This window comes from Zerene cesonia, chromosome 10 (genome assembly GCF_012273895.1).
Source record: "Zerene cesonia ecotype Mississippi chromosome 10, Zerene_cesonia_1.1, whole genome shotgun sequence".
Lineage (NCBI taxonomy): Eukaryota > Metazoa > Arthropoda > Insecta > Lepidoptera > Pieridae > Zerene > Zerene cesonia.
In genome coordinates this window covers 4,866,066-4,882,974 of record NC_052111.1, presented here as the reverse complement: position 1 = coordinate 4,882,974, position 16,909 = coordinate 4,866,066, and the positions used below count along the sequence as shown (strand labels likewise).

General features: G+C 32.8%; 1 protein-coding gene across 3 annotated transcripts in view; it reads right to left on the bottom strand.

Annotated features, from left to right (window-relative positions):
• Window positions 1-16,700, bottom strand: part of LOC119829779 (myosin-9) — a 21,614-nt gene extending 4,914 nt beyond the window's left edge. Inside the window, exons 1-32 of one of the 3 annotated variants that reach the window (XM_038352483.1) lie at window positions 15,928-16,700; window positions 13,834-13,940; window positions 13,200-13,346; window positions 12,503-12,517; window positions 12,151-12,251; window positions 10,766-10,921; window positions 10,153-10,311; window positions 9,794-10,048; window positions 9,300-9,463; window positions 9,024-9,177; window positions 8,617-8,799; window positions 8,254-8,385; window positions 6,839-6,929; window positions 6,296-6,423; window positions 5,978-6,154; window positions 5,472-5,596; window positions 5,233-5,374; window positions 4,917-5,156; window positions 4,667-4,820; window positions 4,263-4,586; window positions 3,915-4,075; window positions 3,515-3,640; window positions 3,086-3,310; window positions 2,322-2,639; window positions 2,033-2,204; window positions 1,800-1,926; window positions 1,594-1,708; window positions 1,359-1,517; window positions 795-1,016; window positions 582-710; window positions 321-485; window positions 70-225 (exon numbers count right to left, since the gene is read on the bottom strand). In XM_038352483.1, the coding sequence (XP_038208411.1) occupies window positions 70-225; window positions 321-485; window positions 582-710; window positions 795-1,016; window positions 1,359-1,517; window positions 1,594-1,708; window positions 1,800-1,926; window positions 2,033-2,204; window positions 2,322-2,639; window positions 3,086-3,310; window positions 3,515-3,640; window positions 3,915-4,075; window positions 4,263-4,586; window positions 4,667-4,820; window positions 4,917-5,156; window positions 5,233-5,374; window positions 5,472-5,596; window positions 5,978-6,154; window positions 6,296-6,423; window positions 6,839-6,929; window positions 8,254-8,385; window positions 8,617-8,799; window positions 9,024-9,177; window positions 9,300-9,463; window positions 9,794-10,048; window positions 10,153-10,311; window positions 10,766-10,921; window positions 12,151-12,251; window positions 12,503-12,517; window positions 13,200-13,346; window positions 13,834-13,940; window positions 15,928-16,115 (5,217 nt within the window). In that variant the 5' untranslated portion in view covers window positions 16,116-16,700. The remainder of the gene's footprint in view (window positions 1-69; window positions 226-320; window positions 486-581; window positions 711-794; window positions 1,017-1,358; window positions 1,518-1,593; window positions 1,709-1,799; window positions 1,927-2,032; window positions 2,205-2,321; window positions 2,640-3,085; window positions 3,311-3,514; window positions 3,641-3,914; window positions 4,076-4,262; window positions 4,587-4,666; window positions 4,821-4,916; window positions 5,157-5,232; window positions 5,375-5,471; window positions 5,597-5,977; window positions 6,155-6,295; window positions 6,424-6,838; window positions 6,930-8,253; window positions 8,386-8,616; window positions 8,800-9,023; window positions 9,178-9,299; window positions 9,464-9,793; window positions 10,049-10,152; window positions 10,312-10,765; window positions 10,922-12,150; window positions 12,252-12,502; window positions 12,518-13,199; window positions 13,347-13,833; window positions 13,941-15,927) is intronic. The other 2 variants (XM_038352485.1, XM_038352484.1) reach the window with 2 other exon arrangements.
• Window positions 16,701-16,909: the final 209 nt, after the last annotated feature.

Genomic DNA, 16,909 nt, shown 5'->3' with positions numbered 1-16,909 from the left:
AATTTATTAAGACTTATAATTCGTATGCATATATTATTTATTGTAAATTTGCTGAAATCGCGTGTTAACCTCAAACAAAGTCTGTCTCAAATCCCTGGCGAGCGTGGACGTTTCCTGCAGCAGTCGTTGCTGTTCATCTCTCTCTTTGTGCCAGGCGAGTTCCATGCGTGTAGCGAGGCCAGAGACACGAGCTCTCCCTGATGATAAAAGACGATCTTCCTCGTACTGGAAATTACACAAATATGAATAAAGAATTCATAATTTATAATATTGAAATATAATAAATCTCATTATATCGTATATTTTAGATTAATTATTACCTCATTAATGCGTGACTGCATTTCTGCTAGGCGTACTTCAGCCGATGAGCGTTCACTGATAAGTTCAGAGTTAAGTTTTGAAGAAAGTAGTCTTGCTTCACATAGTTCATCTTCTAAACATGCCACTTGCTGTTCCAATGTCGCTACCTTGTTACGGTATTCCTCCTAAAAATAATGATAAGTCATCATTATGACGAATAATACTGATGTAGTAGAAACATAATAAAATATAATCAGCATAAATAACACAATGCAACTTACATCATCTGTACTCGATATAGAGGCCCTTGGAGCTCTTGTTTTATTGCCATTTTTCATATCTGTCATGGTTTGCTGAGCTGATTCGAGCATTTGTTTGTAATTGTCACGTTCTCGTTTAAATCTAGACACCTTTAAGAAAAAGAAATCATTTAAAAATAATTAAAAAATATTGCATAATATAATAAAAACATAACAATATTAATAAAATATTACTTGATTATGCAAGGATTTCAACTCATCCCGCATTGAGTTCATTTGCCCTTCATATCTCATCTTGGTTTCTGAAATTTCGTTCTTTCTAGCCTTTTCCATTTGTTCTAACCGAGTATTTAAAGTATTCAGTTCCCGTTCAAGTTCTGCATTATCCGCAGTAAGAGTCCTTTGAACTTTGCTTACTTTTTCATAGTCTTCTAGTTTTCTTTTAGCTTCATCCAACTGAAATTATGCAATTCAAGTGTATTAATGACCATTTCTAAAACCCGAACCCTGGAACCCTAAAAACTTAAAAATAGTCTTTAATAAAAGAATCAGCTAAATTGTCTCACTTGTTCTTATATAGAGAACTAATACGTGAGGAAATTATTTAATCCAGGTGATCAATTAGAATAATAGGAAAAACTCATCAATTTATTGTGTTGTCACCGATCCGTGTGAGTGTAAAATGTTTAAATTAAATCTTTCCGTTTAAAGACAGTCAAAGTCGAGTCTTAAGGTGTCGGTTATATACAAACATCCTATATGTAGCTAATAAACGTATGGTAATAATAAACTGGGTACCTCTTTTTTAGCGAGATCGTGATGATGCGACAAAACTTCATGCTTTTCTAGTGCATCTCGTAATTCCTTCTCACGTTGTTCTAATTTTGTGTTTAAACGCGACTTCTCAACTTCCCAACCGCCTCCACATAGACGATCTTGTAACGATGATATTTCTTTCTACCAATATAAAGTTGTAATTAAAAAAGAAAATCGCAATCATTGACTGATATTATTATTTTAAAATTATTTTTACCTGTAAGTTTTCTTTTTCACTCAGCCAAGTAGAAGATTGGGCATCATAAGTTTCTTGAAGTGTTTTCAGCTCCATAAGTGTGGTATTCAATTCTTTTTGGATATGTATCAAGTCCCTAAAATAGTTTGAAGTAATAACGTATAAACCATACAACGAGTTTAATTATAAAGCTAGTGAATGTATCGAGATTAATAATATTTTCTTACCCTTGGGCCTGTTCCTTCTCAACAGTAAGTCTGGCCTTTGTAACCACATGTTCTTCCTCTAATAGTTCATATTTGCCGGTTAATTCTTCGTACTCAGCTTTTTCAGCAGCTATTTTGTGTTCCAACTCTGTAAAATTAATTAAGTTATAGGAAATATGGTATCGGCATCTTACACGAAAAATAAATATTTGCGTGCTTTTATACACATATATATGTATTTCCATTAAACTAACTTTTGATTGTATCTTCATATTCTTGCTTTAGTTCTGCAATCCTCTTAGCACCAGCGCCTGATGTTTGCTCAAGTATTTTTAATTTGCCTTTTAGAGTTGCCAATTCTGCTTCTTTGTTTTTAATATCCTTATCATGAGATGTACGCATACGTTCTACTTTCTTTCTTTCCGCCTACAAAAAAAAAAGTCAAATTATATTTTATTTTCAAATATCAAGATAGATGGATAAGATAGATAACATATATACAAAGATTGTCTATATGCATAATAAATCCTTAATAGTGTTAACCTGTAAATCCGTTTCAATTTCGGATGTTTTGCTTTCCCAATATTTAGATTCCTTTTGTTCTGCTTTGAATTTTTCTTCGAGTTCTTTTTTTGCATTTTCTGCTTTGCTTATAGTAGAATTGAGTTGTGACAATTCATTTTTCGAAGCTGATAACTCTTTTTCTATTTTGCTGTGGTCCTGCTTAGTTGCAGCTAATTCTTCTTCTTTTTCTTGTAATTGTTTAAGAGTGCTGTCATATTTCTCTTGAATCTGGGCCAATTCTACAGATGATATCGCTTCATCGTATTTTTGGTTAGATGTATCCCGTAAAGCATCTTCCTGTAATGTTAAAAATATTAGTTAAGATACACATATTTTGATTCAAAAATAGAAATTCCATGCTTTGTCATACGCATTTAGATACACAAGGACATACTATAAATGCTTCTTCTGATTGTGGCCCACACCTTAATATTGCAAACCTAAGCTTAGGTCAATAATAGCATGAGCATATCTATTCATTCATTTCTATAAAATGGGGTTGGTCTATATTAAACACACGGATTTTTATGCAGAAAATTGAAATTGTAGGTACGTATATACATATCTAGAAACAAATATTTATTCGTATATCAGTAAGTTATATACAGCAGGTACTACTTTCACTTTTAAATATTATATTCTTTAACAATGATGAAACAGTCATGCTTGAGCACTAAATTGGAAAAAAATGCTAAAACGGGGATGGGTACATGCGCACTTATCAGCTGTTATTTTTATAATACCAGTTGCTTTATATGAATGTCTTTGGCAGCTATTGTTGATTCTAAATTAGTTATTTTATTCTCGTAATCAGCCTTTAGTTTCTTCATATCTGTTTCCATGATTTTAAACTTGCTTTCAGACTTAAGTAATTTTGTTTGAATTTCTTCTTTTTCGCTTGATAATTCAAAAGACATTCGTCGCTTAGCATCACTTAATGCTTCAACGTTGTCTTTTTCTTCAGAGAGCTATTAATGACGCATTATTTAATATTTATAATAAAATAAATCTGACCTACTGCTATTGATTAAAATCTAGAGAAATAAAATAATATCTGCATAAAACGTGCCGATAGCCGAAGCCCTTCTTCGGCTATTTATTCGCTTCAAAGAAATCCTAAATTATTTTTTGTAATCATTACATATGATGTAAATATAAAACGATGCCCATACCTCTTTCTCTAACTTGGATAATCGATCTTTTCGCGATGTTAATAGTTTCTCTGTTCGTTTACATTTATCTTCGGTGTCCTTTAATTTTTTTTCCAACTCACCTATCTTTTTTGTTTTGTCCCCAACCTTAAAATATAAACAAAAACCAATGTAATCATATTAATGTACAAATTAATAAAATAAGTTATTTATATCTACACTAGCTGCGCCCCGCGGTTTCACCCGCGTAAGTCCGTATCCCGTAGGAATATCGGGATAAAAAATAGATGTTGGCCGATTCTCAGACCTACCCAATATGCTTACCAAATTTCAGAGGAATCGGTCAAGCCGTTTCGGAGGAGTATGGCAACGAAAACTGTGACACGAGAATTTTATATATATAGATATATGAACTACAAACCTCTTTGAGGAGCTTATTTTTGTCTTGCTCTAACTTAGAAAGGACTTCAGTTTGTTTTTTTAACTTCTCTACTTCTTTATCCTTGTTCTCTAACTCCTTTTTAAGTTCTTCGATTTTCTTTTTACACTCTGCTAGAGTAGCGATTTGTGTATCATTTTTGTCTAAAAGAAAAAAAAAAAAAAATATATATATATATATATATATATATATATATATATATTATTAATTTAACTCTATATATATATATATATATAGAGTTAAATTAATAATAAGTTAATATATTATGTTAGATTGTTATAATTAATATTGATTTTAATATTATTGTTTTTATCTGATTGCACTACTCACTCAAATTGGTGTTTAAGTTGTTGATTTGAGATTCTAATTTTCTGATTTCATCTTTTAATTTTTTATTTTCTATGAGAGTATTATTGTTTTCACTTTCAAGAGTTTTAGCTCTTTCTTTTAGTGATTTATTGTCAGTTTCAATATTAGCATTTAAGTCTTTCAATTTTCCAATTTCGGTTTGCAAACGATTCTTTTCGTTTGTAAATTCTGATTCCTTCTTTGATAACTTTGTCTTAATTTCTTCAATATCTTTTGTCATTTGTGCTTTCATGTTAACATCCGTAGATGAAAGACCAGCATTTTTCATTATAACATATAATTCACCTAAAAAGGAAAACATTTAGATGAGAAAATACCATCATTCAATAAATACAACGGTCGTAATTAAAATATACTAAGATTACCTATTTCATTTTCCAAATCTTCGACCATCCTTTTCATTTGTAATTTAGTTGTCAAGTCTGTGATTTTCTTCGGCGTTCTGCTCTTGAATGATTTCATAGCATCGTCCTTTAGTTCTTTTAATGATGTCTGAAGTTTGGTTTTCTCTTTCTCGAGCTGTGAAATAACAACAATAATTATGTATGGTATTTTTTTATTTGTCATGTGCTAATACGATATAATATTATACATTTTTTATAATTGAATACTCACTTTGGTATAATTTAATTTTAATTTATCTAATTCTTCTTGTTTCAATTTAAGGCTATCTGCTTCTTTTTTGGATATTTCACTACTAAACCTTACTTTCTTCTCTCCCTTTTCGTCTTTATTCGTTTCTAATTCTTTTATTTTATTTAAAGCTTCTTGAAGATCTTTTTCTAGTTGACTTACTTTAAGAGTTGATGATTCTAATGATTTATCGGTCTTTAATGTCTTAGCACCTTTAAGTAACTGTAAATTTTATATTAATTGTTATTGAATATGTTTTAATACCTGTACGCATATAAATTTCAAAATTATACAATACCTGTAATCTTTTATTTTCAGCCTGTAATTTTTCATTATCTGCTTCAAGACTTTGTGTTTTAGTTCTCAAAACACTAGCTTCCTGTTCTATAACTTGTAATTGCCGTTTTAAGTCAACGTTCTGTTGATCCCCATCTAACGACCTAGGTAATTACGTGGTAATATTAAAAAAATTTAATATAGACATGTGACAATAAAATCGTAAGGACCAGATGAGAATAAAATGCTTTCATAACTTACTTGCTCTTGATCAATGATGCTTTAGGTTTTTTTTGGGCTAGACTCAATTCTGCGTGTAATCTTTCACAATCTCTTTCTTTCTCTATTAGTTTCTTTCTAAGTTCCGCTATTTCATCTTCAAGGACCTGTATGTATGAAATATATTTTCAAATATATAGATATGTTAAAATATAAATAATAAGTAGTTTTGAGTATAACGGGAAGAGCGAGCAGGCCCGTTTTCTTTTCTTCACCATTCCCAGTACACTCCTCCTTTCCAGTCGTCAAACCTTTACTTATTCCTTACCCCTTAAACGCGGAAGCGTATTAGCAAATGCTAGTGCCTTAGCAAATATTCATGGGCGGTGGTGATCGCTTATCATCTGAACCAAGCTGAACCAAGCACAAAAGCTCCGTTGCCCGCAAGGACATAAAAAGGCAGATACGCAGATTGTTTTCTGTGTTACTGTTTTACAGCAGAGAGATTTCTGTTTTATTATATCTGATAAAAACTGTACGAAATTTACCTTCACTTTTTCTTCTGCTAAATTACTGCCTTTATTAGTGATTCGACGCAAAGCTGTGTTTGCGTTAGGTTTAGTAGCTGCATTTGAAACCTTTTCTGTGAGGTCTTTAACTTGTTTTTTTAAGGACTCCCTATCTTGCTCTAAGTCCTCTACCTTCTTGCGTAACACTGCAGCTTCCTAATTTGTAACAACAATAGCAATAACAATAATAAATTAACAACATAAATATGAATATAATTAAAAAATAAACTGATATCAATATACAACTAACGCTACGTTATTTTCTTATTTATTTGTGTACTGTTAGTTGTTAGTTACCTGTTCGTTCAATTCAAGTAGGAGGCGTAATTCAGCGGGATCTTCTTCATCAGATATACCTTCGTCTTTTTCATTTGGTGCTTCAATGGAAAGCCTGTTATTTGGAGCAGTTGGCGATAGTTTACGACCTGTAAGTATTATTACTTGTTACATTGGCAATATTTTACAATAGGTTCATATTTTTTAAATACTATACACCATTAATACATAAAAAGTTTTAGTAATGATAAAAAATCAAAATGAAATCAAGATCGAAATATAATTTTGATTTATATAACTTAGCTACAAAGCTAAACCGGAGAAAATGGCTACCAGAGAAGTTTTGATCGTTGAAGTACTTTTTAAGAGAAGCATGTTAGTAACGCAATCGCAGTTTTAAGATCTAAGAAGATTACCACATATCAATCGGGTAAAGGATCAAGGGTATGAGAGCAACACAGAATGAAAATGTTATGAAGAATGATATACGGATTAAAACAATGATATTCGGAGACTGGGGTTACACAAACAAGGATTCTCAATAACATAATTAGTTTGACGTACTTCTGGCTTTGGTAGCCATTTTCTTCAGCTGTAGTAGCAAGGACTCATTGTCGTCCTCAACTCTTGATGCTGTTTTACGCAAGTTATTTGCCTGAAAATATCGGTTGGTTAATTTAGTTATAGACCAGCGTAATGTATCTACGATTTAAATGATAATGCTGTTATATGCAACATAAAAAATGGTTAATTTATGTACCTACAATTGGTAACCTTGCTGCCAATGGATTAAATAGCGCCAAGGGAAATGAGATTTGATTTGATGTTGTGGCTTTGAATTTTTCGGATGAAAGTGGGGGACTGTCTGATTTTTCTCTGGAACATTTCAAGTCTAATTCTTCAGTTTGGGTAAATACACTTATTACAGAAGGAATTTTAACCGATGTAAAAGTATCAAGATTTTGCAAAATATTTCTATCAATCTCCACACATTTATCAAAAGTAAAAGCCATAGTTTGCATACCAGTTTGATTGGTTTTAGGATATTCTGTTTGTGTAAAAACAGTTAATAAGAAATCGTCAGTCTGTTGAATTTTATTCTTTGAAAAAATTGAATTGGTTTGAGTAAACATATCTTTAGTATTATTGTCGCATTGGATGCACGAATCAAGAGTTATTTTGGAAGTATGCGTTTCTACATCGTGCGTCATGACAATATCAGTTTGACAGCCCTCAGAGTATGATAAAATAGAATCCTGTGGAGATTGTGTTATTCTATTTACACCGATTGATAATAATTTTCCAATATTTGAATTTATAAGTGTTTGATCAAGCTCGTATTGTATTTCGACAAAGCTACGAGTTTCAGTGTTTAAGGACGCATTGGCAGCTTGGCTACAAGAAGAATGGAGCTTCGTGGACGGAAGATATTTCAGTTGCGTAGACAAGTTGTTGTCATGACAGCTAGGTTGATTTTTATATACCTGTTTAATCATGAAAGAAAAGTTTTAAGGTGTCCATCAACGACAATTTACGAGTAGGTTCTCTACCATGTATCTTCAAATGCGACAGTAAGCGACGAAATTTTGCTTCATTTTAAGCAGACAAAATAATAATGAAGCTTGTAAAAATTATTCGTCGAATTTGTTGTTATCAAATACGTTATATACATATTTACTATATGGAAAACTTTCATTTAAAATTGTAAATTTGTATATACAAATTGCATATTAACATTACAATAAAGTGTTTCTCCGTTTCATGCCGTTGTTGACTCAATTTTATGCAAATTGGCTTAAAGCCAGTTGGCTGTGGCATTTGTACTAAGCTTTATATTGTTATAGCTATATAATTCTTATCAATAAATTATTAATTGAAAGTGTTAAAAAGTGAATAAACAAGCTGTTTAATGGGGTGATGTATAAATTAATGATACGTGATTTAATTTAAAAAAAAGATCATAAAATAAATAACTATACCTCTTCTTCCGCATTGCGTAACTGTTCGCGTAAATCAGCTTCCCTTTCCAGCGAATCTTGCAGATCGCGTAACAATTGCGCGGGATCCTCTTGACTACCTCCACGTGTTAGTGATGAGCGAGATACTTTTTTCTGAAAAACAATTACATAGTTATTTGTTGAAAACATTAAGCATTCTCTGCCAATTTTATAGGTAAGGGTTATTATTTTTAAATTTTCAAACGTTAAATCAATCATCATGATAGAGAAAAACCTAACAAATTAAAATAAGAAATACATGTTTTACGGGTATTTCTTGCGTATTAATAAGATTAATGTATATTTAACTTCATTTATTACTTTATCTTTAGTTTTACTACTTACGCCCTCTGTAGGTGGTTGTTTCTTGAGGTTGACTGGTGGAGCCCCCGACGCAGTGGAAAGCTTAGTGTTGGCTTCCGCGAGCTCGCGCTGAAGACGAAGCGCCACTTCATTAGAGCGAGCCACTTCTTGTTCTAGCTCCTTTATTCGGTTCTCGCGTTGCATACCTTCCTTCCCGCCAACTATCTGTAAATTTGGTTATATTTTGATTGGAATAAAAGGTTCAGATTGATCAAGGAAATTGGCATTTAGAGTGAAAAATTGATTTACTTGTAGTTTTTTTATCTCCAAATACGAATAAAATTTTAAAAGAAAATTTACTGTAGTAAATATTTAGGTATTTTATGAACTTTTTCTTCTCTGAATATAGCCTTTAAATAGTATATAGACTATTTAAATACTCAACTTACTTCTAAAAGTTTCTTTTCTTGGTCCGCCTTTTCATGCTCCAACTGTTCATTTCTTCTCTCAGTTTTCTTTAGCTTGAACGACAACACTCGGCAATTCTTAATTGTTTGTTCTAATTCCCGTCTGAGAGATGAATATTCGTCCGCTTGATCCTCTCTGTATAAAAAACAAATAAAGGTTATTTCTAATAAAAAAGACAAAGAAAACTCATTGCTTTATATCCTGAACAAAATAAAAATTTGTAATTTTTAAACGTTGCGATATTATTATTTTCCAACCTGAAATTATCCTGCATTTCTTCTATTTCTTCCTCAAGATCCCGGAGTTCTTTCTTCATGTCCTCATTTTCATCCATCAGTTCTTCACATAATGTTTCTGCAGCAAGCAATTTCGCTCTTAACTGTTCGATCTGGCGTGTTTGAGCTTCAACAGATGGCCGAGACTAGAAAAATATTTTTGTTAGAATTTTACACGATAGCACGATATTAAATAACTGTATAAATTTTCTTTACTATAAAATAAAATAGTTGATATACGTTCCATCTATCTATACTAATAATATACAGCTGAAGAGTTTGTTTGTTTGTTTGTGTGAACGCGCAAATCTCAGGAATTTCTGTTCCCTTTTGAAAAATTCTCTCAGTTTTAGATAGCCCATTTATTGAGGAAGGCTTTAGGCTATATACGTATAGCGGAGGACCGCTAGTATAAAATATAATTATTCAAACATTCGTGTTTAATAAGATTTTGTTTACCTATGTGATTTTTTTACCTCGAGTTCAGCCTCAACTTCTTTAATCCGGAGTGACAGATGTTTCTTTTCGTCCTTTAAATCTTCATTCTGTGTAGTAAGATCATTGACTTTTTGTTGTAGTTTAAGCACTTCGGAAGATCGACCTATTGAGTATTTGTTAACGGTGTCAATGTTTGCTAATCTCCTAAGTAGGATATCGCTTTTCTCCTTTTCCACTCGTTCACAGCGTTTTTTTAGAAAATCAACTTCTTGTTTTAAACTCTCTATTTGTTCCTGTAGATGAATAAAAGTAACATTAATTGTTATATTATAATTTAGTACATAAGTTTTCATAAATCAATTTTTTATATCTCAATTTTAAGAGCTTAAATAATCACCTGCATCTCTTTGGCATTTCCATCAATAAGCGTAGTGTCTGTGTCCGTGGTGGTGGTGCCCGCGAGACTGTGTTCGTCATCTGACGTTTCTTCTTTCTCGCGGGTCGGCCCACCACGTATCGGTGGTTTCGATCGTGCCGGACTACGGCTGCTTTTGACCTGTAATATGTTAAAATTTGTTTGTTGAATATCAGGAGATCTATCATTTCCAACGATTATATGGAAAGTGAAGTCCCTTGAATCTTTTTGAGGCAAATGCATTTACATGTTACGCTGATGGATTTTTTTCGGAAAAGATCTGTTTTGCCAGCCTTGTTTCGTTGTCATAACTTGAAATCGAACTAAGATTCCTCGGATCGACACTCACGCTCACTATTGATTTTAAAGATTTTATAACTATATTACAACGAGAACCTCTAAAATAGTTATGTTTGAGAAAATTAAAAGTTTTGAAAATTTTCTTAGTCTTGCAGATTAACTTGTCTTAAAAGAATATCAATAACGTAATCTTTAGAACTTAGATATCGATAATGTTAACAATAACCTCATATCAATGAGATTAAAATAAACTTCTTAATATATTTTCTGCTGCCACTAACTGTATTTTTTGTACCTGTATCATAAAATTAACATCATCTTTAACAGATGACTTTTCTTCTTTGGGTTTAGGTTTTTCTTCTTCTTTACTTCGTGATAAACTTCTCCTTTCACGTTCCTTTTCTAGACTTGATTCTTTTTCAAAACTGCTTTGGGCCTTCATTAACTGCATCTGTATCATTTTTTTTGTAATAGCAATTTCAAGGACAATGGAACTATATAGATTTTGGAGAGATGACTCTCAAAAATGCAAAAGCTTTAGATATTATGATTAACGAGAGTTAAAAAAAGGAATTTTCTTCCGAAAGAGTATCCAAGAGTTAATGTAGGTATTTATGATAATATCTTATATATATAAAAGAAAGTGGTGTTAATTACACTATTTATAACTCAAGAACGAATTAACCGATTTGGATGGAAATTTTTGCAGAAGTAGCTTAGAACCAGGAGACGGACACAGGATAGTTTTCATCGAGATCCCACGGACACGGGAACATGCGAGGCAAGCACCGTGTCTATCTTTCCTGCGAATACGCGGGCAAAGCCGCGGGCGGAAAACTAGTTTATAATAACATGAGCATCCACGAACTCATTTAATGGAACTTTTACGAATTATATTGCATCCAAATCCATACCTTTTTAATTAATACCTATTTAGAATAAAATGTTTTGCCACATATTTCATTTGAACTTAAGTAAAGTAACATGGTACTTAAATTAAAGATTAATTCTCTATCTAATTAATTATAATGTCATTTACATTGCCAAATGTTAAAATGATGACGACCTTTCGGTTATTTTTAGCATTGGTTTGAAACACGCTTGAAAGCTATGGCAATCCGTCTGTTGCGCTGACCTACTTGAAACGCACTCCAGATTTATATCGCGATACAAAGAGACCAATTCAGATGTATTTGTTTTTGGTTTAAAATTATGCGTGAGATCTATCGGAAATCAATTAAGTAGGCGAACTATGTTCTGTTTTCTGTTGAATAATTCTATTTTTAAATGGAACGCATTCGTATTGCTGTTGCCGTGAATTCATCTGGCACGAATTCATGTTCAAAAGTTTACCTAATTATATTATCATAACACATCAACAAATCCCACATTTAGTAAACTTATAAAATTACACACACATATGTGTATTTTATCATAAAAATGTCTCAATGGTCGGTCGGTTTTGATTAGTAATTTTCAACAAGAGTTCAAACATTTCACCAGTAATTTATACTTAAATACCTAAATAAGGATTAAAAATACCTAAATAAGTGTACTAATTAAAGCACTTGTATAATCATGATTCAACGGAGTGGGAAAGTAATGAAAATAAAATTCTTGGCACTGTTTGTATGCATTCTTTCTTTACACATATAGACAAAGGCAACAATAAAATTGTACCTTTCTGACACGTTCTGCAAGTGAGTCATTCTTATTGATGGTGATCTGTGCAGCGGTGGCCGGTGGCGGCGACGCTGATGGTCGACGAACTGTTACGGATTCTGCCAATATGTCATTAAAGAGAGGATAAAATCTCCTACATACGCTACAGATTACAAAGAATAAAGCCTGTAGTAGAATAAATATCGAAGCTCATTGATGCAAATAGCTATCACTAATTAAAAACTGTTATGATTCTTAGGCCATTTAATTGTGGTGGGTGTAGGCAGAGGGGGAATCAGTAGGCATGACGTGGGAGAATATCAGGAATGAAACAAAATGTTAAATAGCAGGGTATTCTAAGATTGTTTACCATATATTTGTGTAGCTGTAAATGAAAGAAGACATTCGTTAGTTTTTATGTTACAGCAATAAATCATTCAAATTATCTTATTGAACTATTTGATATCGTATTTTAGTTCATATTATTGAATTTAAATGTTGTTTGGATTGTTAGAAGATTTATTTACTTACGTCTAGATTTGATTAATATCTTGTAACTTGTAACTAAATATGTGTGGCCTATCTGCATTTACTTTTCCATTTATAATGTAATTAAATTTTTTTTTTGTCAACCGATATTCGTAAATACATACAGCTTATAAACGTTTCAGTATTGACTGTCTTTATTTTAAAAAATAAGAAAGTTATGTATCATGGATCGTTCTTATTTACCTACACTATATAAGTATGTAGATAGATTTCGAAATGGCGAAGCAGATGTCACTAATCTGCTAAGGATATTAATGGCGATTGACATGTATACTTGATTGACAGTGAGTAGTAGTGTAGCTTTATACATATACGATAAAGTGGCTATTATATATTCATAGGATTTATAAGACATTTCATCTGCATCAAACATATCACTTTTTAGTAGGATACTTACTTTTCAAAAAATTGTTATTCAATTTTAACTCGGAATTTAATATGTAGGACCTACAACAACATACCGGGCGTCACAATTAGGTATGGGAATAACAAAACAAATAAGGAATATGAGACCTTACCATTGTTGCTTTGACCGGTGTCCAGTGAAGGCAGTGGACCGGTAGACCGCCTCTTCGGTAACTTAAGGTTAACGGTGACCGCAGTCGCGGTCTCTGGTTCGTTTGCCAAGTCAGGCGTCGACGTCCACGCCGTGGATTTATTGGACCCTGTAAAATATTTGAGATATTATACACTCAGATAAGATTACGGAATCTGTTTTCCACATAAATAGACCTGTTAGGAGACAATGGAAATATTATGCAAGTCGATAGACTGATGCTTTCTCGTGCGGTAATTACACTGCTCCGTATTGTTGTTTTATTTTTTGTAGAAGGCAAGGGAGATGGTGTATCAAATAGATCTTCAGTGAGGCTACTCCTCTACGAGTTGGCTCAATTTTGTGACGAACCACTCTGAACTCCCCTATTAATGTCATCATTACAAAATTATTACAGATAGCCAAAGACTACTTTAGTAGGATTTTAAACCTACTATCTGTGTGATATATTAATGTTAAATTAATTCACCAAGTAAAATAAGTATTGTTCAATTCATCAAAACAAGTCATAAATACATAGTCAACAAATCATATATCAATCAAGTCGAGTCCCGTTATCGAAGGATTTTAATTAAGTACAATGTTGTTAATTTTACCTGATGAAGTGTCTTTTTTTGCAGGTTCGTTGTAGCTGAGGTTAACGCTTGAAGACCAGCCGCGGCTTGTCCTCTCACCGTCTGCGCCATTCTCTTCATCACGACTTCTAAAATTTTAAGCAGAATGTAATGCGTTGTTTTTAGTTCAATGTTTATCACATACATGTTTTATTTTAATTGTAAATGTTAATTATGATGTTCACCACATACATAGATAACATCTTATGGAGTTAATAATAATAGTGCTGTGCTGCGCCAGTTCATTTAGCTTTTTTTTATTTGTATTATTGTCTACTAAACATTAACCATCGCAATATTGGAACAACAAATACACTTGTGAAACAGTCACGAGTCGACTTACATTATAGAGTTATCTCAAATATATTTAAGTAACAAAGCTTCTATATGGACAAGCATTGCGTCAATCTTACTAGAAGTAACGCAAACAATTCAGGAAATCGTTCAGGAATTTGGAATTGTGCCACGTTTCTCTTTTTATGGTCTCACAACTGACGAGCATGTTGCTATTTATCTTTTACGACTAATATCACATTTATGTTCTTTAAGATTTTTTAAATCTGTGCAGCCCTCCAAAGCCATGTTACTGAGCGCCATAGCCATGTCCAGTAAAAATTAAGTTTAAATCAGCCAATTATGGAAATTCAACGAAAGTATTTGGCAATAAGAGTAGTGGTAAGAGAAAAAGGTATTTACAAATACTCTCACAGATTCATTCATTTAAAAAATGATTTAGAAGATGTTTATCACTTGAGGTTTTATTATTTATATAATTAATTATTATAGTGCGCGATATCAGATTGACTTTACGTGCAACGTACGTAATTTTTTTAAGACGTTCGATTGCTGATTCAGTGGGAAAGCTAGTCGTGCCACATTTCGGCGAAAGACGCGGGTTTCAAAATTCCGCCTCCTCACAATCAAATTTTTTCTATTACTATTTCCCATATAACATAATACTATTCTAGTAGTAATTCATTCTATTACTTGTATATATCTTACAAGTTTCTTTTAAGCTTTTTATTTATAATTTTGTGGGTGCTGTTTAGGATATCAAAAAAAAACATCAATTTTGATAAAAGAATTGCATTTGATCGATTGAATATACATATCGTGTGAACTAAAATGGAAATAGAGCTATCCAAAATTTTTTCATACTTGACTATTATTGGTTTGCACACAATATAACAATTGTAAATGTAATTATCCGAAATATAATCATAAATTATTATTAATACCCAACTTCATAAATTAGCGAGACTATTACTGTAAGAGCAACACTGCAATTTTATTCATGTTTCAATGTAAACAATATTTTGGCAAGTAAAACCACATTACTTGGTGTAAAACAGCAGCGGTTACAGTAAAGAATAACCACCTTACTCTAACCTACCTCCTAAAAATAACAGAATATATTATCATCGTTTTTCTAATATTGTTGAATGCAATTGAACGAACGCACCTGCAAATTTCCGAAAAGGAATAAAATGAGATATCTTAGTTTTTTAAAGATATTTTTCATGAATTGGTTCTCATGGGTTTAGCCTGATAAGCCATTTAAAAATAAACTGTATTATTTTAAGTAATGCTAACCTACTTTTACATACAACTAACATCGGTAGAGGTAATTAGTTCCTTACTATGTAGTAATAGATATGACTCATATACACTCACGTTTAGAACTGAGATGAACTTGGACTAATTTAAAGCGATGAAAACTAGATTTGTAGTCGGATTTTAAAAAATTCATGGCATGCATCCTTATGACTAGAATAGAAAGAAATTCTCTGTCATACCACGGTTATTGATAAATTGAAAGTTGATATCAAATCATCGATATATCTTATTATCTAGATAGGTAATTGTTGTAAGTTTTACGATAAAATCATTGATAATTTCTAGTGTTATTATGCAGTTAAAATTCCAGTGTAAAAATAAAGTGTTTACAAGGAGAACTTCATACGATAGTTTCGATGAAATCTAGTACACAGGATATCGAAAGAATATTCCAGGTGTATTTTTAAACGAACGGGTTTAAAGTCAGTCATAGAGATAATATTCAGTCATCGCGCTCACCGTGATGATGGCGAGTTCCAGGTAGAGAGACTTGGTGTGGATGCAGTGAAATCATCGTCCCTTTTTCGTCCGCCGTGTTCCTTATAATCTCTGAAACAACGCTTGCAGCGAGTTGGCCATCGCACTTGCGGGTGAAAACCCAAAGGGCACATCGGGTCACCCTTCGCCATCGGATATAAATGATGCATTTTTGCTGCACACTTCAATCACTCTTTCAAATGCACTATACAAATGTCAACAATTTCACATAAATGCCACTGACTGAATCATTTCACTTCAATGCATACCTCCCTTTATGCATATCCCCGGAGTTGTGTTAGAAGTTTGAACTTACTTCAATAATCTATTTGGAATGAATTTTATGGTTAATAGATAGGCAATTACATTAACTAGCAACGTGGTCGTGGCACTCTGTCGTCTGCACCGCACAATAAAAATATCCCACTGCCAGAATCAAACCGGGCGACCTAAATCTGCATGGACTAACTCTAATGAGTTGCTTGGATAATATATGCTTTCATGACAAATGATCCTGATTAACAGTTTTGGTGAGAGTTTTATATAACACGTTGGATAATATATTCCGGTTTTTGTATTATATTGCGGTAAGGGTCAGGCACGAAGGATTAAGATTTCACGGCGCAGGCGTCGGTCTGGCCGGTGCTCCGGGGACTGGCACTTTCACGGGCAGCTTGCCAATGCGCACCGCTGCGCCACTTATGCTCTATTACACCACACGTTGCTGGACCACACGCTCCTGCTCTCACCGTCAATAAAAATAAAACGGACGGTGTTTATAACATACGTCAGGGAGCATCCCGCACGCACACTGCGCGTTCAACAAATGCAACTAGGTCCGTTTACATTTAAAGCAGTTCGTGGGAATGGAATTGTAGAAATGTGTGGTTAACGTCAGTAGTTTAATTTTACAATGATCACGTGGTCGTGAATGAAGGTTGACGCAAAGAAATACATGGAAAAC